Genomic DNA, 21416 nt, shown 5'->3' with positions numbered 1-21416 from the left:
TGTTTCCTACCAAGGCTGTACTTGGCTTTAAGATTTATTCTTCCATATTGCACGGACACGGATTTTCTGGAACTGTTCAGTATTGGAGCTCATATGGCCTCATGGGGGCTATCCTTACATATTAAGTGAAATGACTGAGTTGTAGAGATGCTTTGACATGGTAACTTGCTGCAGGACTCTCCTGTCCTGTCTGTCCTTCATTTTATTGTGAAGTCATGGCTTCCATCTAGCCCAGTCAGTTCCATGCGATTACAGAGTCGGTAGGAATTTTGGTCCCATATTTCAGGGGGAAAAAAAAATTAACATCATTGCTCAGGCTCTGGAGTCAGGCTGACCTCAGTTCAAATCTTGCTAGTTGTGTGGCTATGGGTGAGTCTCTTAACACTTGTAGCACTTTGTTTCCATGTCTCTAAATTGAAGATAATTCCAACCTCCAAATAATTGTTGAAGAGTTATTGAGTAAGATCCTGTATTTAAAGTACTTTCATTATAATGGCTGGCTCTTAAATTTTCATCAAACCATAGCTGTTAATAGCATCACCTTCCTGGAGACGTTTAAGGAATGCTCTCAAACCATTTTGTACCTGCTGAATTCACCCCTCACCTGATCACATTGGTCAATAGTTTAGTATGTGGCTAATACTAATAAATTCTATACGTGTGGTCTATTCTAGAAGCTCTTTGTTACCCAGTGTTTGCTTAAAGCCAAACCAAGTATTCTGAAAATTGATGCTTAATATACAGGGGGAATGCATGTAGAGATGTGTAGACTCATTTTTGTTTATACAAATACTAATAAGTGACATTTCTTTAGGGAAAGGTTAGTTTTATCTTCATATTTTTCATAATTAGTCTTTACTGAGAAAATAGTTTCATACTGATTTGACTATCCGAGACAGATTATTGCTTTCCTCAAAGGTATTTGTAAGCATTTGTTGATTAAACTTGTCAAAGGAATAGTTACAAGGATTCCCAGCAAAGCAAGAGAGCATCTACTGGAGCCATGGAAAGTTCACTGAAGCAGGAGTTGGCAGATGTGGATCCAGCTCTGTTGCTGCTTGGCTTTGGGAAGGTACCATCCTCATCTGTGGAATGGGGGGTGATGGACCACCCTCAGAGTCCATTCCTGCTTACAGGAGTCCTGAGAGTCCTGGGCCCTGTTCTTGTAATTTCTACTGGGACACGGCCTTCTCCCAGTCACCTGCAGGCTGTGTTACCCCTGTGAGGCTGCTCCCACCAGACCCCTCTGCTTGATTCTCTTGGCCCTGCCACAGATCAGCCCTTAGTTGGTCATTCTAGCTTAGATGGAGAGATGAATAAAACATTGTGGTTCTAGGAAGGTTTAGGTAGCAGTCTCCTTGCAGAAAGAGGGAGACCCTGCCTAGCAGTTTGAGTTCTTTGTAGTTACATGTGAAAAGCAGTATAGGTTGCCCTAGCTTTGCACAGTTTCAGTGTGTACAGGTTTCAGAGTTGAGATAAATCACACCAGATCCCCACAACATGCTTTGGATTGCAATTACATCAGTGTTCTCATTGAATAATTGCCTTAAATATGAACTGTGTTGCTAGCACTTCAGTCCACACACCACTATGTAAATAACAGATGCGTGGCGCAATCAGTAACCAATGACATCACCTTTTTCAAAGTCTTCATGATTGATCTCTGCCTACTGTTCGTCCATGCAGGCACAGACAGCAAAGTGTGTAGTTAGTTGTCACCATCTTGTCTCTCCATGACCACACACATGACCTTACACACAAACAGATCATTCAGAGAGGGAATGAGCCAACACAGATGAAAGTGCATCAGAGAAATGAGAAGTGATCCTGCCAGAGGGAAGATTAAATTGAATGTAAATGAAGTTAGAGGAGAGAGCTGATTGGGGTGGGAATGTTCACACTGTCACATTGAGATGTTCTAGAGCTGCAGCCAGAGGTCGTTAAACTTGCAGCAATGATCAGAATCCATGGAGAGTGTTTGTGATGAAAGTAATGAAATGTCACAGAGGAAGTGGTACCAGTAAAAAAACAAAAACAGAAACAAAACTACGTGTTAATTAATGAAACTCAGCCTATTTCGTGGCACTGAAAGTTGGGCAGATGAAATACTGGAAGCTGATTGAAGTTTAGGACTTTGTAGTTCACCAGTCATAGAAAAGATGCTCACTCTGTATTCTATGCTTACACAATTTGGAGAAGGCACATACTGTTCAAGCTATTTGTAAGTTTTTTTAAAAGAAAATATTTTAGTTTTCAGTGTTTCTAACGTTTTCATTTACAGTTTTACTTTATTTCATTACACAGTTAATACCAACTAAGATTTTTCATGTTTGGACAGAATTTATGAAGGTCATAGAATAGTCATTTTTGCCATCATTTAGGGCTGCTTTTTGTAGTTGCTGTTAGAGCCTGGCCCTACCAAGGATTGCCTCTAGTAGTGTTCTGACCCTGGACGGGACTCAAGTCCACCCAGATCTGTCCCAGAAGGAAGGTGTTGTCTCATTGTCCCAAGCTTCAACCTGGATCAGATCTTAATCTACTCTTTTGATGTGTTTACAGCAGTGCAGTGAGGTAGATACAGCAAAATTGTTTCCTTCTGCCCATTCCCCTGCGCCAAGATTCTCTTCTTGGATGTCATATCCTTATCCTCGTGTGGTCACTGCTCAGTAGTGCATTTACTCTACTTATCTTTCCCTGACTGTCTCCCCTGCTTGCTTCCTAGGGGCAGAGACTAGACTTTGTCCGTCTCTATCAGCTTTTTCTCCCAGTTCATAACACTTTATAATAGATCATCAATACATACTCTTTGAATATTCTCTATATTATTAAAGCAAATAAAAGGGTCACTTAACTCTTATTCTTTACAGATCAAATTCATTCGTATGCCTTTAATAATTATTTTTAAGTTTATTTTCTGAAATTTTGAGATTTGCCTCAGTGAAGGGTCAGTAAATACTTACAAGTGACCATGACTAACAAACTAAATACTGATACATAGAAAATTTTTTTAAGTTTTTTAAGTTTTTTTTTATTTTGAGAGAGATGGAGACATTGTGAGTGGGGGAGGGGCAGAGATAGAGGGTGAGAGAGAGAATCCCAAGCAGGCTCCACACTGCTAGCACAGAGCCTGACGGAGGGCTTGATCTCAAGAATCATGAGATCATGACATGAGCTGAAATTAAGAGTTGGACACTTAACCAACTGAGCCACCCAGGCACCCGGTACATAGAATGTTAAATAGGGAGAGGGACTGTATCACTTTAGGTCTTTTTGGTTTTCTTTGGTTGCAAGCGAGAGCTCCCTTATACAACAAAGTAAATAAATGAATAAAAACGTATTCGTGCAATTTTTTTTTTCTTTGTAGAATTCAAGGAGGAATTGAAAGCTCTGGCTTAGAAAGTGTGGCAGTGAGCCATCTCTGAGTACTTTGACAGCAAGAGTTGAAGGCTCTTGCTTCCATATCTCTACTATTAATGAGCTACAGGTCTCATTTCCTGGCCTTTGTGTCTCTTTTGTTCAAATCCCAAATTTCTGGAAACAGAATATCATTAGCCCAGCTGCACTGGGAGATAGGGGCAGAAAGTCCAACCCTAGTTACTTGGGCCTGCGACTTTCCTAGAAAAGATGCAATGTTCCAGAGATAGGCATACATCAAAAAAAGGTAATTACTGTAGTACTTCACTGTAAAATGCATATATATTTTTATTCCTGTAGATTTTTCACTTAGGAGTTGAATTATTGAAAAGTAGTCTTTCTGATTTTTTTTAATAAATGGGAAGAATTTTATTTTTTTAAGTATTAATTCCCGTTAACATACAGTGTTATATTAGTTTCAGGTATACATTATAATAACTTAATAGTTCCATACATTACCCTTAAATTGGAAGAATTTTAAACACTACCCAAAGAAATTCTCTCATGAGTGCTTTTACAATATAATTAGTCTTGTTTTAAAATGAAGATGTTATTATTTAGGTAGGGTGAGGCCAACAGATCAGGAAATGACTATGATTAAACAGTTTGTCACTTGGAGGAGGGGGCACCCTATGCCATGACAGACCACACGTTTAGCACCAAGGTTGGTCAGGAGGCAGAGAGACCAAGAGGAAAATGTGGGCAAGAGTCTCACTTTAGCTTCTGTGGGAAGGAATGGGTAAAGGAGGGTAAGCAGGTTTGGCCAGCTTGAATCATCGCAGGGGAATTTGGGGCATAAAGGTTTGTCTCTGGTTGTTTGATTCCTGGCCCTGGAGTGATTAGGGTAGGTGGAATAGTGGTTCCATGCATTAAAGCGTGATAAAAGAAGTGGTAGGAGTCTGGGCTCTGGATTGATTTGCATTTGAAGGGTGCTTTTCTAGGCATGTTTTCTGCTATTTCCAGAAATTGACTAACCCTCTTTGGAGGCACAGGGTCGCAGGGCTTTAGATGTCAAAGCGTTAGAACTACAGAAAATAACAAGACATGGTTAATACCGTTGCTCACTTTGAATCAGTTTTGTGGGTTCTCATGTGGAATCCAGTATAAGTTCCTCAAATGGCCTTAATGTGACCCAGCCCTCTGCTGGAAACTAGACTTTGCCTCTCACTCTTCCCTCTGTCAGAGTGGCTTCCTTACAGTTCTTTGAACACATCCAGCACACTTCCCACTCTAGGGACCAGTAGAGCCCCCTCCTGCTTGGAGTGCTTTTCCTTCAGACATCAACTTGGCTTCCTTCTCTGTTTCCTTCAGGCATTTGTGCCTATGTTACTTTTTCAGTGAGACCTACCCTAACCACTTTCCTTAATGTTGCTTCCAGTGCCCAGTTTTGCTCTCCCTTCCCCTCTCCTACTGTTTGTACGTAGCACTTAGCACTTTCAACATTCAGTGTCGTTTGCTTACTTACTATTCATGTTCTTTACCCCTCTACCTCTATAGTGCAAGGGTCTTTATTATTTTCATCACTGTACTCTAAGCAGTTAAAGACAATGCTGGGAACGTAGTAGGTGCTTGGAAAATTTTTGTTTATTAATGACATTATTTTTCCAAAAGTGGAACAGTCTGTAAGTATTACAAGGTTAATCTTCAGCAGTGCCCAACATGGGAATACAGTGTGTTCTTATTGTATTAGTCAGTTATTGAGGCCAGATGGTATAAAGGAAATCTAAAGTGTTGAGATTCTTGTTTAGCAAGTCCTAGTTCAGCTAGACAGAGGACTGAGAAGAAATTCTCTCATCTTATAAAACAGATGAACATAAGGGAAGGGAGACAAAAATAATATAAACACAGAGAGGGGGACAAAACATAAGAGACTCTTAAATACAGAGAACAAACAGAGGGTTACTGGAGGGGTTATGGGAGGGGGGATGGTTTAAATGGGCTAAGGGGCATTAAGGAATCTACTCCTGAAATCATTGTTGCACTATATGCTAACTAACTTGGATGTAAATTAAAAAATAAATTTAAAAAAGAATTAACTCCAAAAAAAGAAAAAAGAAAAAATTCTCTTATCTTTTCCGACTTTTAAGCCCCGTGTATTGAGTTTTTCGTGTTAATACCATAGCTGTTATTGACTTTACACACAAACCAATTTATTCTACCTGACTTGTACACTGTAGCTCTCTTGTTAATAGTTTCATTTGAAGACTTTCTCTTCATTATCAAATCCACAAGGCTGTGCCCTTCAATTCTCTTAGAAGAGCCACCTGCCACTTCTTCCTAGAAGTAGCTCTTTGGTCAAAAACTTTTAGGAGCACTCTGGAGTGAGGAGTGAGAGACCTAGCCCAGGGTGAGCTCTTAGTAAGTGTGGCTGCATCCTGTGTTACTAGTGTGTGATTTCAAGCCATGTGCTAAGAAGAAAATGTCAAAATCTCATGAATGGACACTTTTCTAAAGAAGACATCCAGATGGCCAGCAGGCACATGAAAAGATGCTCATCGTCACTCCTCATCAGGGAAATACAAATCAAAACCATGCTGAGATAGCACCTCATGCCAGTCAGAGTGGCTAAAATGAACAAATCAGGAGACTATAAATGCTGGAGAAAATGTGGAGAAACGGGAGCCCTCTTGCACTGTTGTTGGGAGGTGCAGCTGCTGTGGAAGCATTGTGGAGGTTCCTCAAAAAATTAAAAATAGACCTACCCTATGGCCCAGCAATAGCACTGTTAGGAATTTGCCCAAGGGATACAGGAGTGCTGATGCATAGGGGCACTTGTACCCCATTGTTTATAGCAGCCCTTTCAACAATGGCCAAATGATGGAAAGAGCCTAAATGTCCATCAACTGACGAATGGGAAAAGAAGATGTGGTTTATATATACAATGTAATACTACTTGGCAATGACAAAGAATGAAATCTGGCCATTTGTAGCAATGTGGATGGAACTGGAAGGTATTATGCTAAGTGAAATAAGTCAGGCAGAGAAAGACAGATACCATATGTTTTCACTCATACGTGGATCCTGAGAAACTTAACCGAAGACCATGGGGGAGGAGAAGGGGAAAAAAAGTTACAGAGAGGGAAGGAGGCAAACCATAAGAGACTCTTAAAAACTGAGAACAAACTGAGGGTTGATGGGGCGTAGGGGAGAGGGGAAGGGGGGTGATGGGTATTAAGGAGGGCACCTGTTGGGATGAGTACTGGGTGTTGTATGGAAACCAATTTGACAATAAATTTCATTAAAAAAAAATAAAATACAGCTTAAAAAAGTAAATAAATAAATACAAGTTCTATTAAAAAAGAAGAAAATGTCAAAATCATGTTGAAAATGATTCTGTCTCTTCTGGAAACATGGTATTTGGGAAAACAGGAAATGACTTAAACAGTGTAAAACAAATGACATTTATGATGCATTCAGATATTTAATGATGTTAAGGAGCTATTGGGGAGGTTTAGGTATGAGATGGTGTTGTGGTTTTCTTTTCTTTCTTTTTTTTTTTAAGTCTTTAACAGATACCAATGAATGAAATAATGTGATATGCAGGCCTTGCTGCAAACCAGTGCAAGTGTTGAAAATTGGGGAAGGGTAGAAATGAAGACAGATTGGCCTGGAGTTGGTTATTGCTGAAGCTGGGTGTTGGGTGCATTAGGTTTATTATTGTATTGTGTCTATTTTCTATATATTGCCAATTTTTAATTAATAAAACATCTTAAAAATGTAATGGTAATGGCTGCACAATTCGTCTTTCTGAATGTAAACGAAGCACATTGATATTTCATCATCAAGAATGATATTGGTTATTGGCTTAAAGGCACTTCATGTTGTGACAAAAACCCTTCTGTTGCTAACTGTTTAAACCAGGAGTGGATGCTGAAAACCATTAAATGACTTATCTGTGTCTTGAGATAATTGCATCTCTTTATGAGAACCTCTTATTTCTAATCATAGTAAATAAAACCTTTCTGCGTTTTGCAGAGAACTCTACAGTTAGTTAACCTTTAACTCACCAAATATTTCTGAGCAGCTAGTAAGTGCCATCTTCGCACACGGGTGAGGGAGGGGGTAGCTGGGAACGTGGTAGGCAGGTCCTTGCGGTCCTGAAGCTCAATTCCAGTGGGAGGATAGAGCATAATCAAGCAAATAAATGAACAAGTTCAGGTGGTGAGAAGGCTTTCTCGGGCTTTCTGCCAGAGAATCTGGTGCTGGAGCCCCGGGGCTGGTGAGGGGGACACAGGGTATTGCCAGCTTCTTTCCAGTGGGGCTGCACTTCTCAGGCAGAAAGGAGCAAGTTTTCCTCAATTTGGCTCCATTATCTTCACATTTCATGGTCATTCTTTCCAGACTCTAGCATGGGTTGGGTGTTAAAATTAGTTTTTGAGGTTGCTTTGAGTTATTTCCCTTTCCTGTGTCTTTCTAGGGATCTAATTGCTAGGCTCAGAAGGTTGGTCTTCAGGTACTGTGAGGCCAACACCACCTGTACTGGAACCAAATAGGTATAAGTGTGAACCGTAGTCTCACCTGTATTAATTATCCTGTTAATTTCACTGCTTAAATATTTAAAAACAAAGCCAACTGGGGAAATTAAAAATGAGCATCAGCCACCACCAGTGACTGAGCGCCTGCTTCGTGCTCCTGTAAGTTTCACAACTAGCTGGCATGGCATGTCTGACAATGGAGGAACTGTAGGAAAAATGAAGGAAATACCTTGTTCAAAGACACACTGGAACCAGTTGGGGGAGCTGGGATTTGAACTCGGGTAGCTTCTCTCTAGACACTGCATTTTTAACCATTATACCGTAGACTTGTTTTTTAATAGAGTCTCGCAAGAATGATGATTTCTTGTAAGATGCTTTTCTGCGTGTGTTTCAGGTTTTGCTGATCTTTGCAAAGGAAGATAGTCAGAGTGATGGATTCTGGTGGGCCTGTGACCGAGCTGGTTATAGATGCAATATTGCCCGGACTCCAGAGTCAGCCCTGGAATGCTTTCTAGATAAACATCATGAAATTATCGTAATAGATCACAGGCAGACTCGAAACTTTGATGCAGAAGCAGTGTGCAGGTACCTTCCCTAATGTAACATGCTCACTAAACGTTCACCCAGTAGCCAAAAATGAAATTCATTTATAGATGTCTTTAGTTCCATCCCAAGTATTTCTAAAATGTGTGTTGATGTTTCTTTTTAAAAAAAAATTTTTTTTTAATGTTTGTTTCTTTTTGAGAGAGACAGAGACAGAATGTAAGTGGGTTAGGGGCAGAGAGAGAGGGAGACACAGAATCCGAAGCAGACTCCAGGCACCGAGCTATCAGCACAGAGCCTGATGCGGGGCTTGAACTCATGAGCTGTGAGATCATGACCTGAGCTGAAGTCGGATACTCAACCGACTGAGCCGCCCAGGCACCCCTGTGTGTTGATGTTTCTAAGCAGTTTATACAGATTTCTGTGATGAAAGCTATAGGTCCTCCTATGAATTTATTTCACCTTTTCTGTTTTTCCACGTTTGAGTTCCATTGAATTTAGAGGTGTGATCTGGGTGCCTCAGAAAATGTCAAGGTGTTTTTTTCTCCCTCTGAGAATTGCTCATATTTCACGCGTTCACACACAAAAGACATTAAAATTCACACAGTTCTTATTATACAGATATGGTTTGGATTTAAACCAGATATTTTAATCTTAATTATTCTGTCCCCAAATGAACATCAGAAATGTGTGAAATACACATTTTTCCCTGCCTGACACAGATGGGGTAGATCGTACAGTAATCGCGGAGCAAAGGCAGCCACTTCACAGCCACAGGAAATCTTCCAGGGATCCAAACTCTCCGCTTGTTTACAGAAACGCTTGCACTCCGGGGGGAGAAATGCATGCCTGTTCATAAATAAATGCAGTCCTAAGAGTTAGCCGTGGATGAACTGATCCGTTTAGCAGAATTGGAATGCTTTGAAGCTAGATGGCAAGAGGTCACTAATTAAATGGCTAGGCCGGCACAGACTCCAATTACATATGGAGCTGGAATTTTCTTGAATGTTAGTAAGTGAAATGAAACACAGGGAAGTGGGTTCTCAGATCCTTTGGTACTCTGGCAAGAAATGATTGGATTAAGTAAGAGACGTTTCTCAGCAAAGGCCTGGCCTTGTTATTTTTTGCCCATTTTCATTTTCCTAAAGAAGAATTTTTCCTACAGAACATATTTTAACATGTCTTATTGGTCTCAGATATCTTGGCATGCTGCATAGAAATGTTTTCCTACTCATTTATTATATATGTGAATAAATACATCATAAAATATTTGGATGATACTCTCAGTATCAGGAATTTTTTTTTTCTTTTTAAATGATTGAACGGATAGCATTGGGTCCTTTATAAATAGATCTACTTTTTCTTGGCCTTGACTTTTCTTACATGATTTTTCTACTAAAAACGCCATAATCCTTTGTGCATACATGGAATGATTTAAGACAAACTTCAGGTGTAAAAATAAAAAAAACTCTTATAATTCAGGTAAAGACAAAATTTAGCAGATTTTACCATCTTCCTTCAATATAAAGAAATGTAGTTTTGATGTCTGATAAATATACTTCTGTCTCAGCCGCACAGAAAAACAGTGGGGGATCTGTGCAGGTAGAAGCCAGGTTGTGTATCTGGGAGTGTGATTACTGCCTGTTAGTGGTTATGTCACATGCAGCCAGAATCCTGAATGTGTGGCTGCCAGCACATGTTCCTAAGATGTGTAAGGGGCCCACTCCTGACACATGTGCAATCTTCTTTGTCATCTCTGGTCCAGGATCCCTGGATTTTTGAGCTAGACTGGACCTTAGCTTAACATGCTTCCTTGGACCCGTGGCCCACCTGTTCCAGTCCCCCTTAGTCCTCTCAGTCAGGAAGAGGTTCAGGTGTCTCTGACCGTACCAGTTTCTTTGGGAGGAAGAAGAATGAAGAAATACCGACAAGAAGCAACCCAGAACATGCAAGCCAGTTTCAGAAGAAGCTAAGTGAACATTGGCCCCAGCCCTGTTATGTTCGTAACAAGAGTTTGAGCCTCTTGAGGCCCACCCCTTAGAACATAGCCTAGCAGTATAGCCTTAACACCTCACTGGGGTGGAAGAGGTTCAACAAAGGTGAGAAGTGCTTAGTATTTCCCTAGAGAGTAGGGCACACCTCTGACTTTCTGTGCATTTTTTTCATTAGGTGCTGCTGAGAATTCAGTAGGTTCGTAGGTAGACAAAAACTATAGCTTCACCTTACCAGGACTTGTGCTGTGGGATAGCTGAATTCAGGAAGTAGTCTGTGCTAGCCTTGGAAGGGATATTGACTTACTCCTCTGTTCCACAGTGAGTGAAGCCATTGAACTTAAGGCGTTTGTTCAAATACCATTTATCCACCAGGGAAACCTTTACTTCCCAGGAAGACCAGAGCTGGTCATTTTTTTTTGAGCCTTCCACCCACGTAGAGTGAGGTCTCCAGGAATAGGAAATGGGAAGGTACATTTTTTGAGAAAGGTCAGGAAATTTTAGAGTTGAAGGAAATGAAGCAATACAAGCTGGCTTTTTCTGGGGGAGCGGTAGTACAAACATGTTGAAATGGAGAAGAGCTGAAATGCCAATAGCTAGAAAGATCAACAAATACATGCTGTTTCACAAATGACTCAGTTGCAGCCTTGAGCCTTCTGTTCTTGGAGATGATGGTTCTCTTCCCAGGGCTCTCAAAATAAACAGAGTCCAGACCAGGGAGATGGGTCAAAACAAGCATACTGCTTATTTGTAGTAAGATTCAAGTATGGGACCCTTGATTAAAAGTTCATCCAATTCACCACCCCTGACCAGAATAATCCAGAATCTGAGCTGCAGGAATACACATAGCACATTTTCTAAGATGCACAGACCTCAAAATTCTATATCCTTAACTATTTTAATCCTATTAAATTCCTAGGGAATAAAGTACATACAGGTGGTCCTAGTACAACAGGTATCATCACAGTGATAGACGCTATATTGCAGCTTTTCTCAGCCCTAGTTGACAATCCAGTTGTCTCAAGTATTTGAGCCAAACAACAGTGCAACCAACAAAATTAGGTGTTTGTTTGTACCACCCTTAATAGGTTTTAAACTGAGTTTGTATGTCCAGCTGCCAGTGAGTGTATTAATTTTTATAATAAGGTCATCTTTCTGGGCTCCCTGCTATTTTAAAAGGAAAAAAGGTCCAATGCAATGAGTTCCCCAAGTACAAACTGATAACTAGAGACCTCTAGGACTGCCAGTTTTTTTGCAGAGTGGAATTTCAGTCAGAAAACATGGAATTTAAGTGGAATTTGCCAGTTTTTGAAGTGGAAAATTGGCAGGTCTGACCTATTGGATAATTGCCTTGGCGTTAAAAACAAAATCTTTTTTTTTTTTTTTTCCAGTAAAACAAAGAGTTTGTCCTAATCTACAAGGGCATCTTTCTTTGTTGTCTTGCATGTGTTTTTAGACTTTGTCTTGATTTGGTTTTGTGCCATTTTCAATGTGAAGTTCCGCATGCATTCATTGTAACAAAGCTTAGATCACTTGGTTTGACTTGAGCCTTTTCATTGCAGGTCGATCCGAGCCACGAATCCCTCCGAGCACACGGTGATCCTGGCGGTGGTTTCCCAAGCGTAAGCTCACCTCCGTCCCCAGCTGGAAGTAGTACTGTTCATTCTGAAACATTTGTCTGGTGGAATCCAGTCTTTGAGCCAGCACAGCACTGGGCATGCCCTTGGCCCTACAACACCAACCTTAGATCTCACTCTGTGGGGGTGTTCTTTGTTTTGCAAGTTTCTGGAAATATTCACCTTTTTCTCTGTCATATTTAATTGCTGTTAACACATACCTGTACATCTTAGGAAAAAATGAGCACTCCTCGCATGATAGAAATAATGAGAAAATCTGACAAAGAGGTCTGGGGAGAACATTGTTCCCGCTTATCTTTTCTTTGAAGATAAGAGGAGGGAGAATGCTTGTTTTTCACTAAAGAAGAAACAAATTACAGCATGAGAACAAAGAAGCACTCTAAATACGCTGGAAGGAAAGGATTGTATAATTTGGACTGTGACTCTTCAGTGTCTAGAAGCAGGACACAAGGTTGCATGCCAACGTTGGAAGGCAAAAAAGGGGGATTGGGCTGTAGGTATGAGACGGTGGGATGAGAAGGTTCTCTTCAGGGTTTGTTGTCTGAAATGGCCACCACGTAGGATGAAAGACCTCGAAGAAAAAAAGTTGTTTGTACAAGCTACAACCCTTGAAATCCTTGCAGTATCCAAATTGTGGTGTTTGCTTAATGCCATCATTAGCTTCTGAGAGACTAAGACCTTTATTTAGGGCCTAGGACCTACTGCACTTGGCTCCATTGTGGCAGCTCTCACAGAGTCTGCAGCAAAGTTGCTGACAAGCCGGCAACAGAGACTGGGGAGTTTAGGTCTCCCCCAGGCAAGCCTGGCCCGGGGAGGTTTGAAATACTGTCTTCTAAAGCCATATTGGTACAGGAGGAAATCCTGGCTCCATAGTTTTACCCCAACCAAAGACTCTTCCTTCCCCGCTATTCCTTGGGTCTGTTGTTGGGAGCTTTGTCACTTCACTTGGATTCCCACTGTGGGCTGTGGGCCATGGAAAGGAAAGAAATTATCCTCATTGGTTCCTTACCACGTCATTATCCTCATGTGATATATGGGGTCTCAAGGAGAATGAGTGAGGGGAATCAAGATGTACACTCAGCCTTCTTTGCCCCCTTGTTTGTATTTTGTCTTGTGGGCACTGTGAGGTCTTACTTAATAGGGTGTTAGAGTCTCAGACATGGATACCAGAAGATACCAGGCCACGTGCATATTCCCCAAGGCTGACTCATTCCATGGACCCAGAAAAGAAATACTAATTTTTTTCTAGTCACATATTAAAAATACTTACTGATCCTTGACAAATAATGATTTGCTGTGGCTTGTTATTTTTCACCCTCTCCCCCCTATTTTTTTTTTTTTTATTATTTTTTTTTTTTCTTCAACGTTTTTATTTTATTTTTGGGACAGAGAGAGACAGAGCATGAACGGGGGAGGGGTAGAGAGAGATCCCCCCTATTTTTTAAATAATGTATTTTTTACAGATAGAGAATAATAAAATGAATGCTGAGTTTGTGCAACACAGCTTATGAAATAGAATGTTGTTGCTACCTTCAGACTCTTGTGTGCCACCCTACCCCCGCCCCCATCCCGATCTGTCACTCAGAGAAGGTAGAATCTAGAGTTCCATGGTAGAAAAGAGAGGACTGCGCTTTCCTATAGGGAAGGCATGAGCTGTAGGTAATGCCACCAACAAGCACCGGGATTTCTCTTCTTGTTCTCCACCTGCCCCTCCACCCATTTTATTTATCTTTTATTCCATTTTCCTTCCCTGTTTCCCAACATAGCATGTCTTTGTCATGCTATGAGCAGACATTCATTGTACTCAGATTGTTCTGAGACCCAACTATAGGCTCAGTATAGGAAACCTTCCATGAAATGAGGAACAATACCCTCAGTTTTTTTTCTCTTTTTCCCTTCTACCTTGGCATTCTTAATGACCCTTCTTTTCCATTTGGTTATGGGGTGCTGCAGTCTATAGTGCCAGTTGACTTCCTCACATTGCAAGTTGGACCCAGCCAGGTCTTGGGGTGGGTGTTGTATTTCCAGAAAGTTTGGGGGAAAACATAAAGGATAGTCTCTGGGATGAGCAATGCACCCACCTTGTCCCATCCATGTGTTTCAGCTTTCGAGGCCAGCCCAGCTTTGGAGATGGCCACTCATGTGTGCCGTGGTCACGCTTTCAGGCACACTGCTGGAGTTTTCTCTCCTGTTGGTGTTCTTTTTGCATCTGGAAGGCAGATGTGGGACTCTGGGTCCTCGAAGGCAGGTACATCCCATGGACACATGCTGGTCAGGAAGCCACTCTTCATGCAAACTCCATGCTTGCCTCGCTGCTCGCTCTCCATGTTTCAGTGTGAGGAACCCTGGTTTGTATCTGGTGAGTGACTGCATTTTCTGCTTTGCTGCAGATCAGGCGACCATGAAGAGGCCTCGGTCCTCCCGCTCCTGCATGCAGGCTTCAATAGGGTATGTATGTAGGAGGTGACTCAGCACCCCTGTCCGGTACCGATGCTTCATCCTTGGTTCTCACCTAATAGCACAGCCACAGATAACCTTTAAGGGAACTGAGCTCCAGGACCTTGAGGGAAAGGACGTAGCTGTTCTCACAGGACAGTAATAAGCGACTGCTACTCAAGCTTTTTCTCTCATAACTTCATGTGTCTTAGTCATAGAAATGTAATGACCTAAAGGCACATCTTATTATCAACAGGTCAAAATTCTGTAGTCCCAAAGTAACCTCACTTAAATGAGTCCAGTCAGTGAGACTCAGTCTTTGTATGTGAATGTTATACGGTATATGGTTAAAGTCCACCAAATTGGCACCTAGGGTTCTGTGTGCCTCAGGGCCCAGCCAGAGCTTATACCCTAGGGACAGACCCATGATGGCTTTCACATCTGTCAACTCGTGGTTTAAGCCATCCGTGTCAGCAAAGAAAAGTTACTTGAGTCACAACTACATGAATAACACTAATGTTCAATGTAAAGCTTGAGATGGATTACTCCACTGGCTATGACACCAAGAGAGAGACGCAGGTTGTTCCTGACTTAATTCCTCACGTGAACGACAACTGTTCAAGAACAAGAGACTGCTGAGAGGATCCTAGGACATGGAGGTGAGGCTGAAGCACCCCTGCATCACAGGTGCAGTGTGATTACCCCTGCTGTGTCAGCAGGCCAGGTAGGAAAAGCAGTTATCCAGTGACCACGCTGCCCCTCCCCCGGCCAGTGCAGCGTCACCCGGAGAAGTCTTCCCTCATACTGAAGTGGAAAGGGAGCCCAGGGGTGACTACCAGCTCCCCGACCCCAGTGTTATGGGTTACTCTGTGGGAGCCCGTACTCTGATCTTGCAGTATGGGGAATCCAAGGAAGTCTCTGTGGCTCTGCCACTGAGAATGTGACTGAGGTGGGGGGCGGGTGAGGCGGGGCTGAGCAACAACCAGTCCCTGGATCTTGGCAGACTAAGTTCATACTTGCAGTTCCCAAGTAGTAACCCAACCAGTGGTTTTGCTCATCTTCAGGACCCAGTCACAGGTGCAGTCTGACCAGAGAACTCTGCAGAGTGCTGATCTGCACTCTGTGAGGATTTGGATCCTCACAGGAGTTTTTGTTGGCCTTATAGCTGGTTTGCCCATCCTGTGTGGAGAGTGTCTTAAGGCCCTGTCTGACCAGAAAGACTGGATGCAGTACAACCCCGGGGGCTCTTGAGGGAGGGGCATGCAGAGCTGATTGTCCCCAGAGTAGAGGCCTTACTGGGCATGCAATATTTCTGAGCTATCTGCTATTCAAAGGCAGATTAATTCATAGCCCAGGCTGAGGTTAGCTCCTAGCCTCTCCCAACCTGCAGAGCCAGTTTGGGAAATTGAGTAGCCTGGAGTGACCCCTCCCCATCTTGCCCAAGCACAGAAGCTACACTGGCTGTGGAGAGTGTCTTCCAGCCCCTTCTGCCCAGAAGGGCTGGGGATAACTCCTGGATGCCACCCAACAACACTGGAGCCGACAGGCTGGGCAAGGAAGAACTGATGGTTTGCATAACAAAGCCAATGGCACTATTCCATCAGGACGCTTGGCAAACAGGCCCCCTAGAGTTAAGACAAAGACTTTTACTAGCTTTAGAGCTGCTTCTCCCGCTGCAGGCAGGAAATGTAATTCGTAGCCCCACTCATCACTGAACACAACGTTTAGCCTCTCCAGCCAGGGAACTGAACCACAGCACACAGAAACCTGCATAGCCCTCTCAGCAGCCCTACATACAGAGGTGCTTGAACAGACTGTACAGCCTGTCTTCAGAACACAACTGGTGGCCTCACCTGACCAGGAAATTCAGTGCACATTCTGGCCTAATTTGGGTCCCTAAAAAAACAAGCAGTACAGGCCTGGGATCCCATCCTGCTGCCCTGCCAGGGCAGGGCCGGGAAGGTCGTTCCCAGACTCATCTACTACTGAATACGTTACACAGGTCTGACCATCTGGTAAGCCTGACCTGAAACTTCAGTCAACTGTAGAACCCATCCTGTAGCTTCGCCTGGGTAGGGAGCCAAGCCAGTAGCACACTGCTTCATCCCTGTCATGAGAGTCTGATACTTGCCTTGCCCTGAAATAGATCATAGTAGCAGGCCCTACCTGACCAAGGTCATTACCAGGAATCACACCCAGAAACCCAGACTGAGCTGACTGATGAAGTCTCTGCCAAAGCAAACCTATAAAGTCTGTAAGATGAGCCCAGGTACTCAGATGCACAGACACCAACAGAGGAGTCAAGGATCGTGAAAAATCAGGTAAATATGACAACACCAAAGGAAACTAATAAAGCTTCGATAACTGATCCTAAAGAAATGGAGATCCGTGAAGTGTTAGAGAATTCAGAATAACCATCTCAAGGAAGTTGAGTAAACCACAAGAAAGCAAAGACAAATAATGAAATTAGGAAAACAGTGCAAGAACAAAACGAGAAGTTTGACAAGGAAATAGCAGCCATCAAAAAAAGAAAAGAAAAAATAGAAAAATCATAGAATTGAAAAAATACAATAACTGAATTAAAGAACTTAGTAGAGAGTTTCAGAAGTAGACTTGACCATGTTGAAGAAAGAATCTGGGACCTGGAAAGAATCTGTGACCATAGGAAATAACCCAGTTAGAGGAATAAAAAGAAAAAACAGAATGAAAAAGAGTGAAGAAAGCCTAAGGTAATGATGGGACACAATGGGGGGAAAAAAGCCCAATACTTATAATATTCTCATTATAGGTATTTGCAAAAGAAGAAGAAGGACAGAAAGTACATTTAAAGTAATAATGGCTAAAAACTTCTGGACCTGGGGAGAGAAATGGACGTCCAGATCCATGGGGCCCAGAGGGCCCCAAATAGATTGAACCCACATATGTAATGGTGCTTTGCTACCCTGGGTTAAAAAAACAATCCTTGTCATAGAGCACAGAGAAGCGGGAATGTGTGATGTGGTTTTGTGCTTTGGTATGCCTCGGTGTGCAGGAGCAGTTCTCTTTAAAATACTCAAGGTAGCATAGTGGTTCACCTGTGTAATAGAAATATTTCTATTTAGCACTGTAACTCTCCTGACAGCATTGTCCATCATCTCCTCTATCAAAGGCTGGCATTGGGAGTCATGTCTTAATGAGAATGCCTAGGACAGTGCTTCTGAGTCCGGGAATGGAGAGTTGCAAAAGGAAATTGTCAAGCCACGTGGCTGAGACTTCCTTTCTTAGGCACTTTCTAAGAAACGATGTAGTCATTTGCAGCTTTCGTAGGTCTTACATTAAATGGTGATCCCCATCCCAGCCTTGTTCTTCACCTGTGAGGCAGGATCTCTGGGAGTGTGAGGAGGCAGGTTTTCTGCACTATCTGGGAGCTGACAGAATAGCATGACACACTGTAGGTTCTGTCAGTGAGGATCTACATAGGTGTTGTTAACCATCCTTCAGGAATATTCTGCTTGTAATTCAGTGAGCCTACCTCTAACTGGTTTAGAGATTGTCTGGAGGGCTGAGATTACCCATTATATCCAGGAGGAACACCTGACCCTCTTTGGGTACAAATGCCACTAAATAAATTGAGGAGGTGAAGTTCACAGTTTCCTTTTTAGTCCTTTGGTAACCTTTGGTCCGTGCTGCTCTAGTAGGTTTCATTTCCCTTTGTTGGGCTGTGGTGCTGCTCTTGGCAGTCAGCCATTGTGGATAACACTCTTCAAGGGAGCATGAAAGATAGTACCTGTCAGGGACCACCTGGCAATCTTTAATGCTGAGTCTGATCAAAGCCATTTACCAGCTAGGTCAGGGACACCCCCCCCCCCCCGCCCCGATAGCTTGAGCTCTCCTGTGAGAAGCATGCCAAACCTACTGAGGCTTTACCTCCTGGGTTACTGTGGCTCAAGATCAGCTGAAGCTCTCCAGGTGGCTAGTCTCCTTTTTTGGGTAAAATCTTGTCTTTGGCAGCTTTCTCCCCAAGCACCCTTCCAAATATGCTGGCTATTCTTGAGTTTGTTTCTCATCTCTGGGTTGTTTTGACTGTATTAAATCATCTGCTAAAACTCTGGTCTGTGTTGCTAGCTAATTGGCCAATGCATCAGTCTCTAGGTCCCTGAGTGGGGATCCAGGAACAAATTGTGCCATCAGATATTCCACAACAGCTCTCCATGAAGCTTTGGTAGCTGTGTATAAGTGGCTCACTGCATGGTACTCAGTCCATTCGGAGCCTTTTACAAACCAATATCTTAATTAGCAAAGGGCAATAGCAGCTGCATTTATATCAACCTTTACGTGCCCCCTTTCTGTTTGAAATGACACTTACTTGCTCAACAGGTGTTCGTGAAGCACTTACTGTATGAAATACAATGGGGTAGGCCTGCTGTGAGTACAGCAGTTGGATGCGCTGGGGAGGCTTCCTGTGGAGGAGCAAGTGGAGAGCTAAGATGGACTGTTAGGCTCCATTTGAGGGGATTTACTTAATCCTCATCTACACATAAGAAATTTAATATTTTCTCCATTTTTGCAGAGGAGGAAGCAGGCTCAAAATGCCTAAATAGTTTGCAAGAGCTCATAGTCATGACAAAGTTAAGGAGGAACAATGTGTTATTTAACTCCAAACTCCACGTTGGGTCCACCAAAGTAGTAGTTCCCAAACTACTCTGTGGCGCACTAGTGTTCCAAAAGTTCTTAATAGGTGTTCCATGAAAAAAGGCTTCCGTGGTCAAATAAGCTTGGGAAATCAGTGAGAACTGTTCCTCCTCTTCCCACCCCTGGAAATGCACAATGCATGCTAGGAACATTGCACATGAGCATATTGAATGCTCTGAGAAGTTCTGTCTTAAAGAAACATTCTAAATTTCTGAATGTGGGGCCCACGAATCTACATTTTTAGAAGAATGCATGGTGATTCCTAGCATATTGAAGTTTGAAGTTCACTACTTTTGATCCACTCACATTATTTCAGTAATAGGAGTTAACATAGCCTAGAAAACCACCAAAGAGTAGAATCTTCTACCTTCGGTCTATAGAAGAGTCACTAAGTGCCAAACAAGGGGTGTGCAAAACAAGGGCTCCAATGTTTAGAAACCATCACCTGTAGAAAGCTCTTTTTCACTACAATGGAAGTTCTTAGAACTAAAGAAAATAAGATCTCAGTAAGTTAGTACTTAAATGAAAGTGAAAATACAGTATGATTTTACAGACTGTATTTAAAGTATTACACACACACACACACACACACACACACACAGGCATTGGAGCTTAAGGGAGATAAACCAAACGTAATGATATCTCCACCTTATAACATTGTTAGTGACTTGGGGTTTTTTCCTCCATGACTTTCTTTACACATTTTTAAATTAATGTGTATAACTTTATAATTAAAAACAGACAATAAAATTTATTAAAATTGGTGTCTTTAAAAAAAAAAATCTGCCCAACTGTTGATTGTAACACTTTTGAAACTGATTTTTATCACAGATCCTTTTTAGTATCTTAGAAAGCATCTGCTCACAATGCTCAGAGCTTGTCTACAGGCTTTTACATAATCTCCACCCATCCAGAAGCTCAGCCTGAGCCTAACCATGTTTAACTTTGCAGAAAAAGAGAAAGTATTTCCCTTCTGTGTGTTTGTGTTCTGTGTTCGTGCCCCCCCTTTTCATTACCCTCTATCAGCTTCCCCCTGGAGTAGTGGGGAACCAGAAGTATTCCCCAGGGAGAAGCCATCCATGCTAGATGCATGGTGTGTGTGTGTGTGTGTGTGTGTGTGTGTGTGTGTGTGTGTGTGTGTGTGTGTGTAAGAGGAGAGTGCGTTTGGCAATCAGAAGATGAGGAAGTTAGCAAAGAAGGGTCTCTTCCCTTGAAAATGACCATTCATACTGTGGCACATTGCATGAGTGTCCAGTGTGGGGTTTGAAAAGACTTTTCTTAGTGCAAAATAAAGCCAAAATGTTTCAGTAATTAACAAGGGGGGAGATGCTGTCTCTGCCCTTGTATGTTTATTTTCCTGTGAGTATTTGTGATGAAGTTTTTCCCCACCTTTGTTACCAGGGGAGTTAAGCATACAGTATTACCTTATCGGTTGTTTCTCATACATTTAAACAAGCATTTCAAAGAGTTTGACAACTGTTTTGTTTCATTTCAATTTCTCAAGTTGTCTTATGTAACAGAGTTACCTGGGGTGGGAAAAACTAAGTTCCTTTATTTGACTCCTTAAGAAGTCATTGTATGTCTTACATATTATCTTTGTTTTCTTTTCAGAGATTTATGGAGAATAGCAGCATAATTGCTTGCTATAATGAATTGATTCAAATAGAACACGGGGAAGTTCGCTCACAGTTCAAACTACGGTATGTAGCAAAAATAAGAAGGAACACAAGGTTAACAATGTTGTACAAAAGCTTCTGTCATCAGACTGATGTTCACAGGTTCCTAGCTGAATGCCAGGGATTTTGAAACTGTTAGACAGGTGATGGTAGCTGGTAAATGGCAGAATCCAAACTAGGAGCCCTTTGCTCAATGAAATAAATTAGAAAACATCTCTTTCTTTGACAGTATTTCCCACTAATTAAAGCAGTTTTAAAATTATAGTCTAGGAAAAGTAATGTTTAATTTTCATACAATTAAATTGAGATTAAGAGTAGCCTTTGAGGATTACCTTCCATTTACTACTCTTTTAACATTTATAAGTTCTTGCTTGGATTGTTAAGAACAGGAGCAAACCCATGGTATATCTGTTATGCCAGCCATAATAATTGCTATGTAACCATGATAACAATTTCATGAGGTTTGTTTGTGACCTCAGTATGCATGAAGTGTGTTCAAGAAACTTACTTTAAGTCTCCTTAAAGGCAAATAGTGCTTTAAAAGCAGGCTTTTCATAATGTTCACTTCTGAGA

At 42.0% G+C, this 21416-nt stretch overlaps 1 protein-coding gene across 7 annotated transcripts in view; it reads left to right on the top strand.

Annotated features, from left to right (window-relative positions):
- The window catches only part of PDE8B (phosphodiesterase 8B), a 269542-nt gene that overhangs the window by 138938 nt on the left and 109188 nt on the right, over positions 1-21416 (top strand). For all 7 annotated transcript variants that reach the window (XM_086698309.1, XM_086698302.1, XM_025924844.2 and 4 more), the window contains exons 3-6: positions 8284-8474; positions 11986-12045; positions 14451-14508; positions 20779-20867. In XM_086698309.1, the coding sequence (XP_086554435.1) occupies positions 8284-8474; positions 11986-12045; positions 14451-14508; positions 20779-20867 (398 nt within the window). The remainder of the gene's footprint in view (positions 1-8283; positions 8475-11985; positions 12046-14450; positions 14509-20778; positions 20868-21416) is intronic.

The sequence above is a fragment of the Puma concolor genome, chromosome A1 (genome assembly GCF_028749965.1).
Source record: "Puma concolor isolate L17-30 chromosome A1, mPumCon1.1.hap2, whole genome shotgun sequence".
NCBI lineage: Eukaryota > Metazoa > Chordata > Mammalia > Carnivora > Felidae > Puma > Puma concolor.
This window is presented reverse-complemented; position numbering and strand designations above follow the sequence as displayed.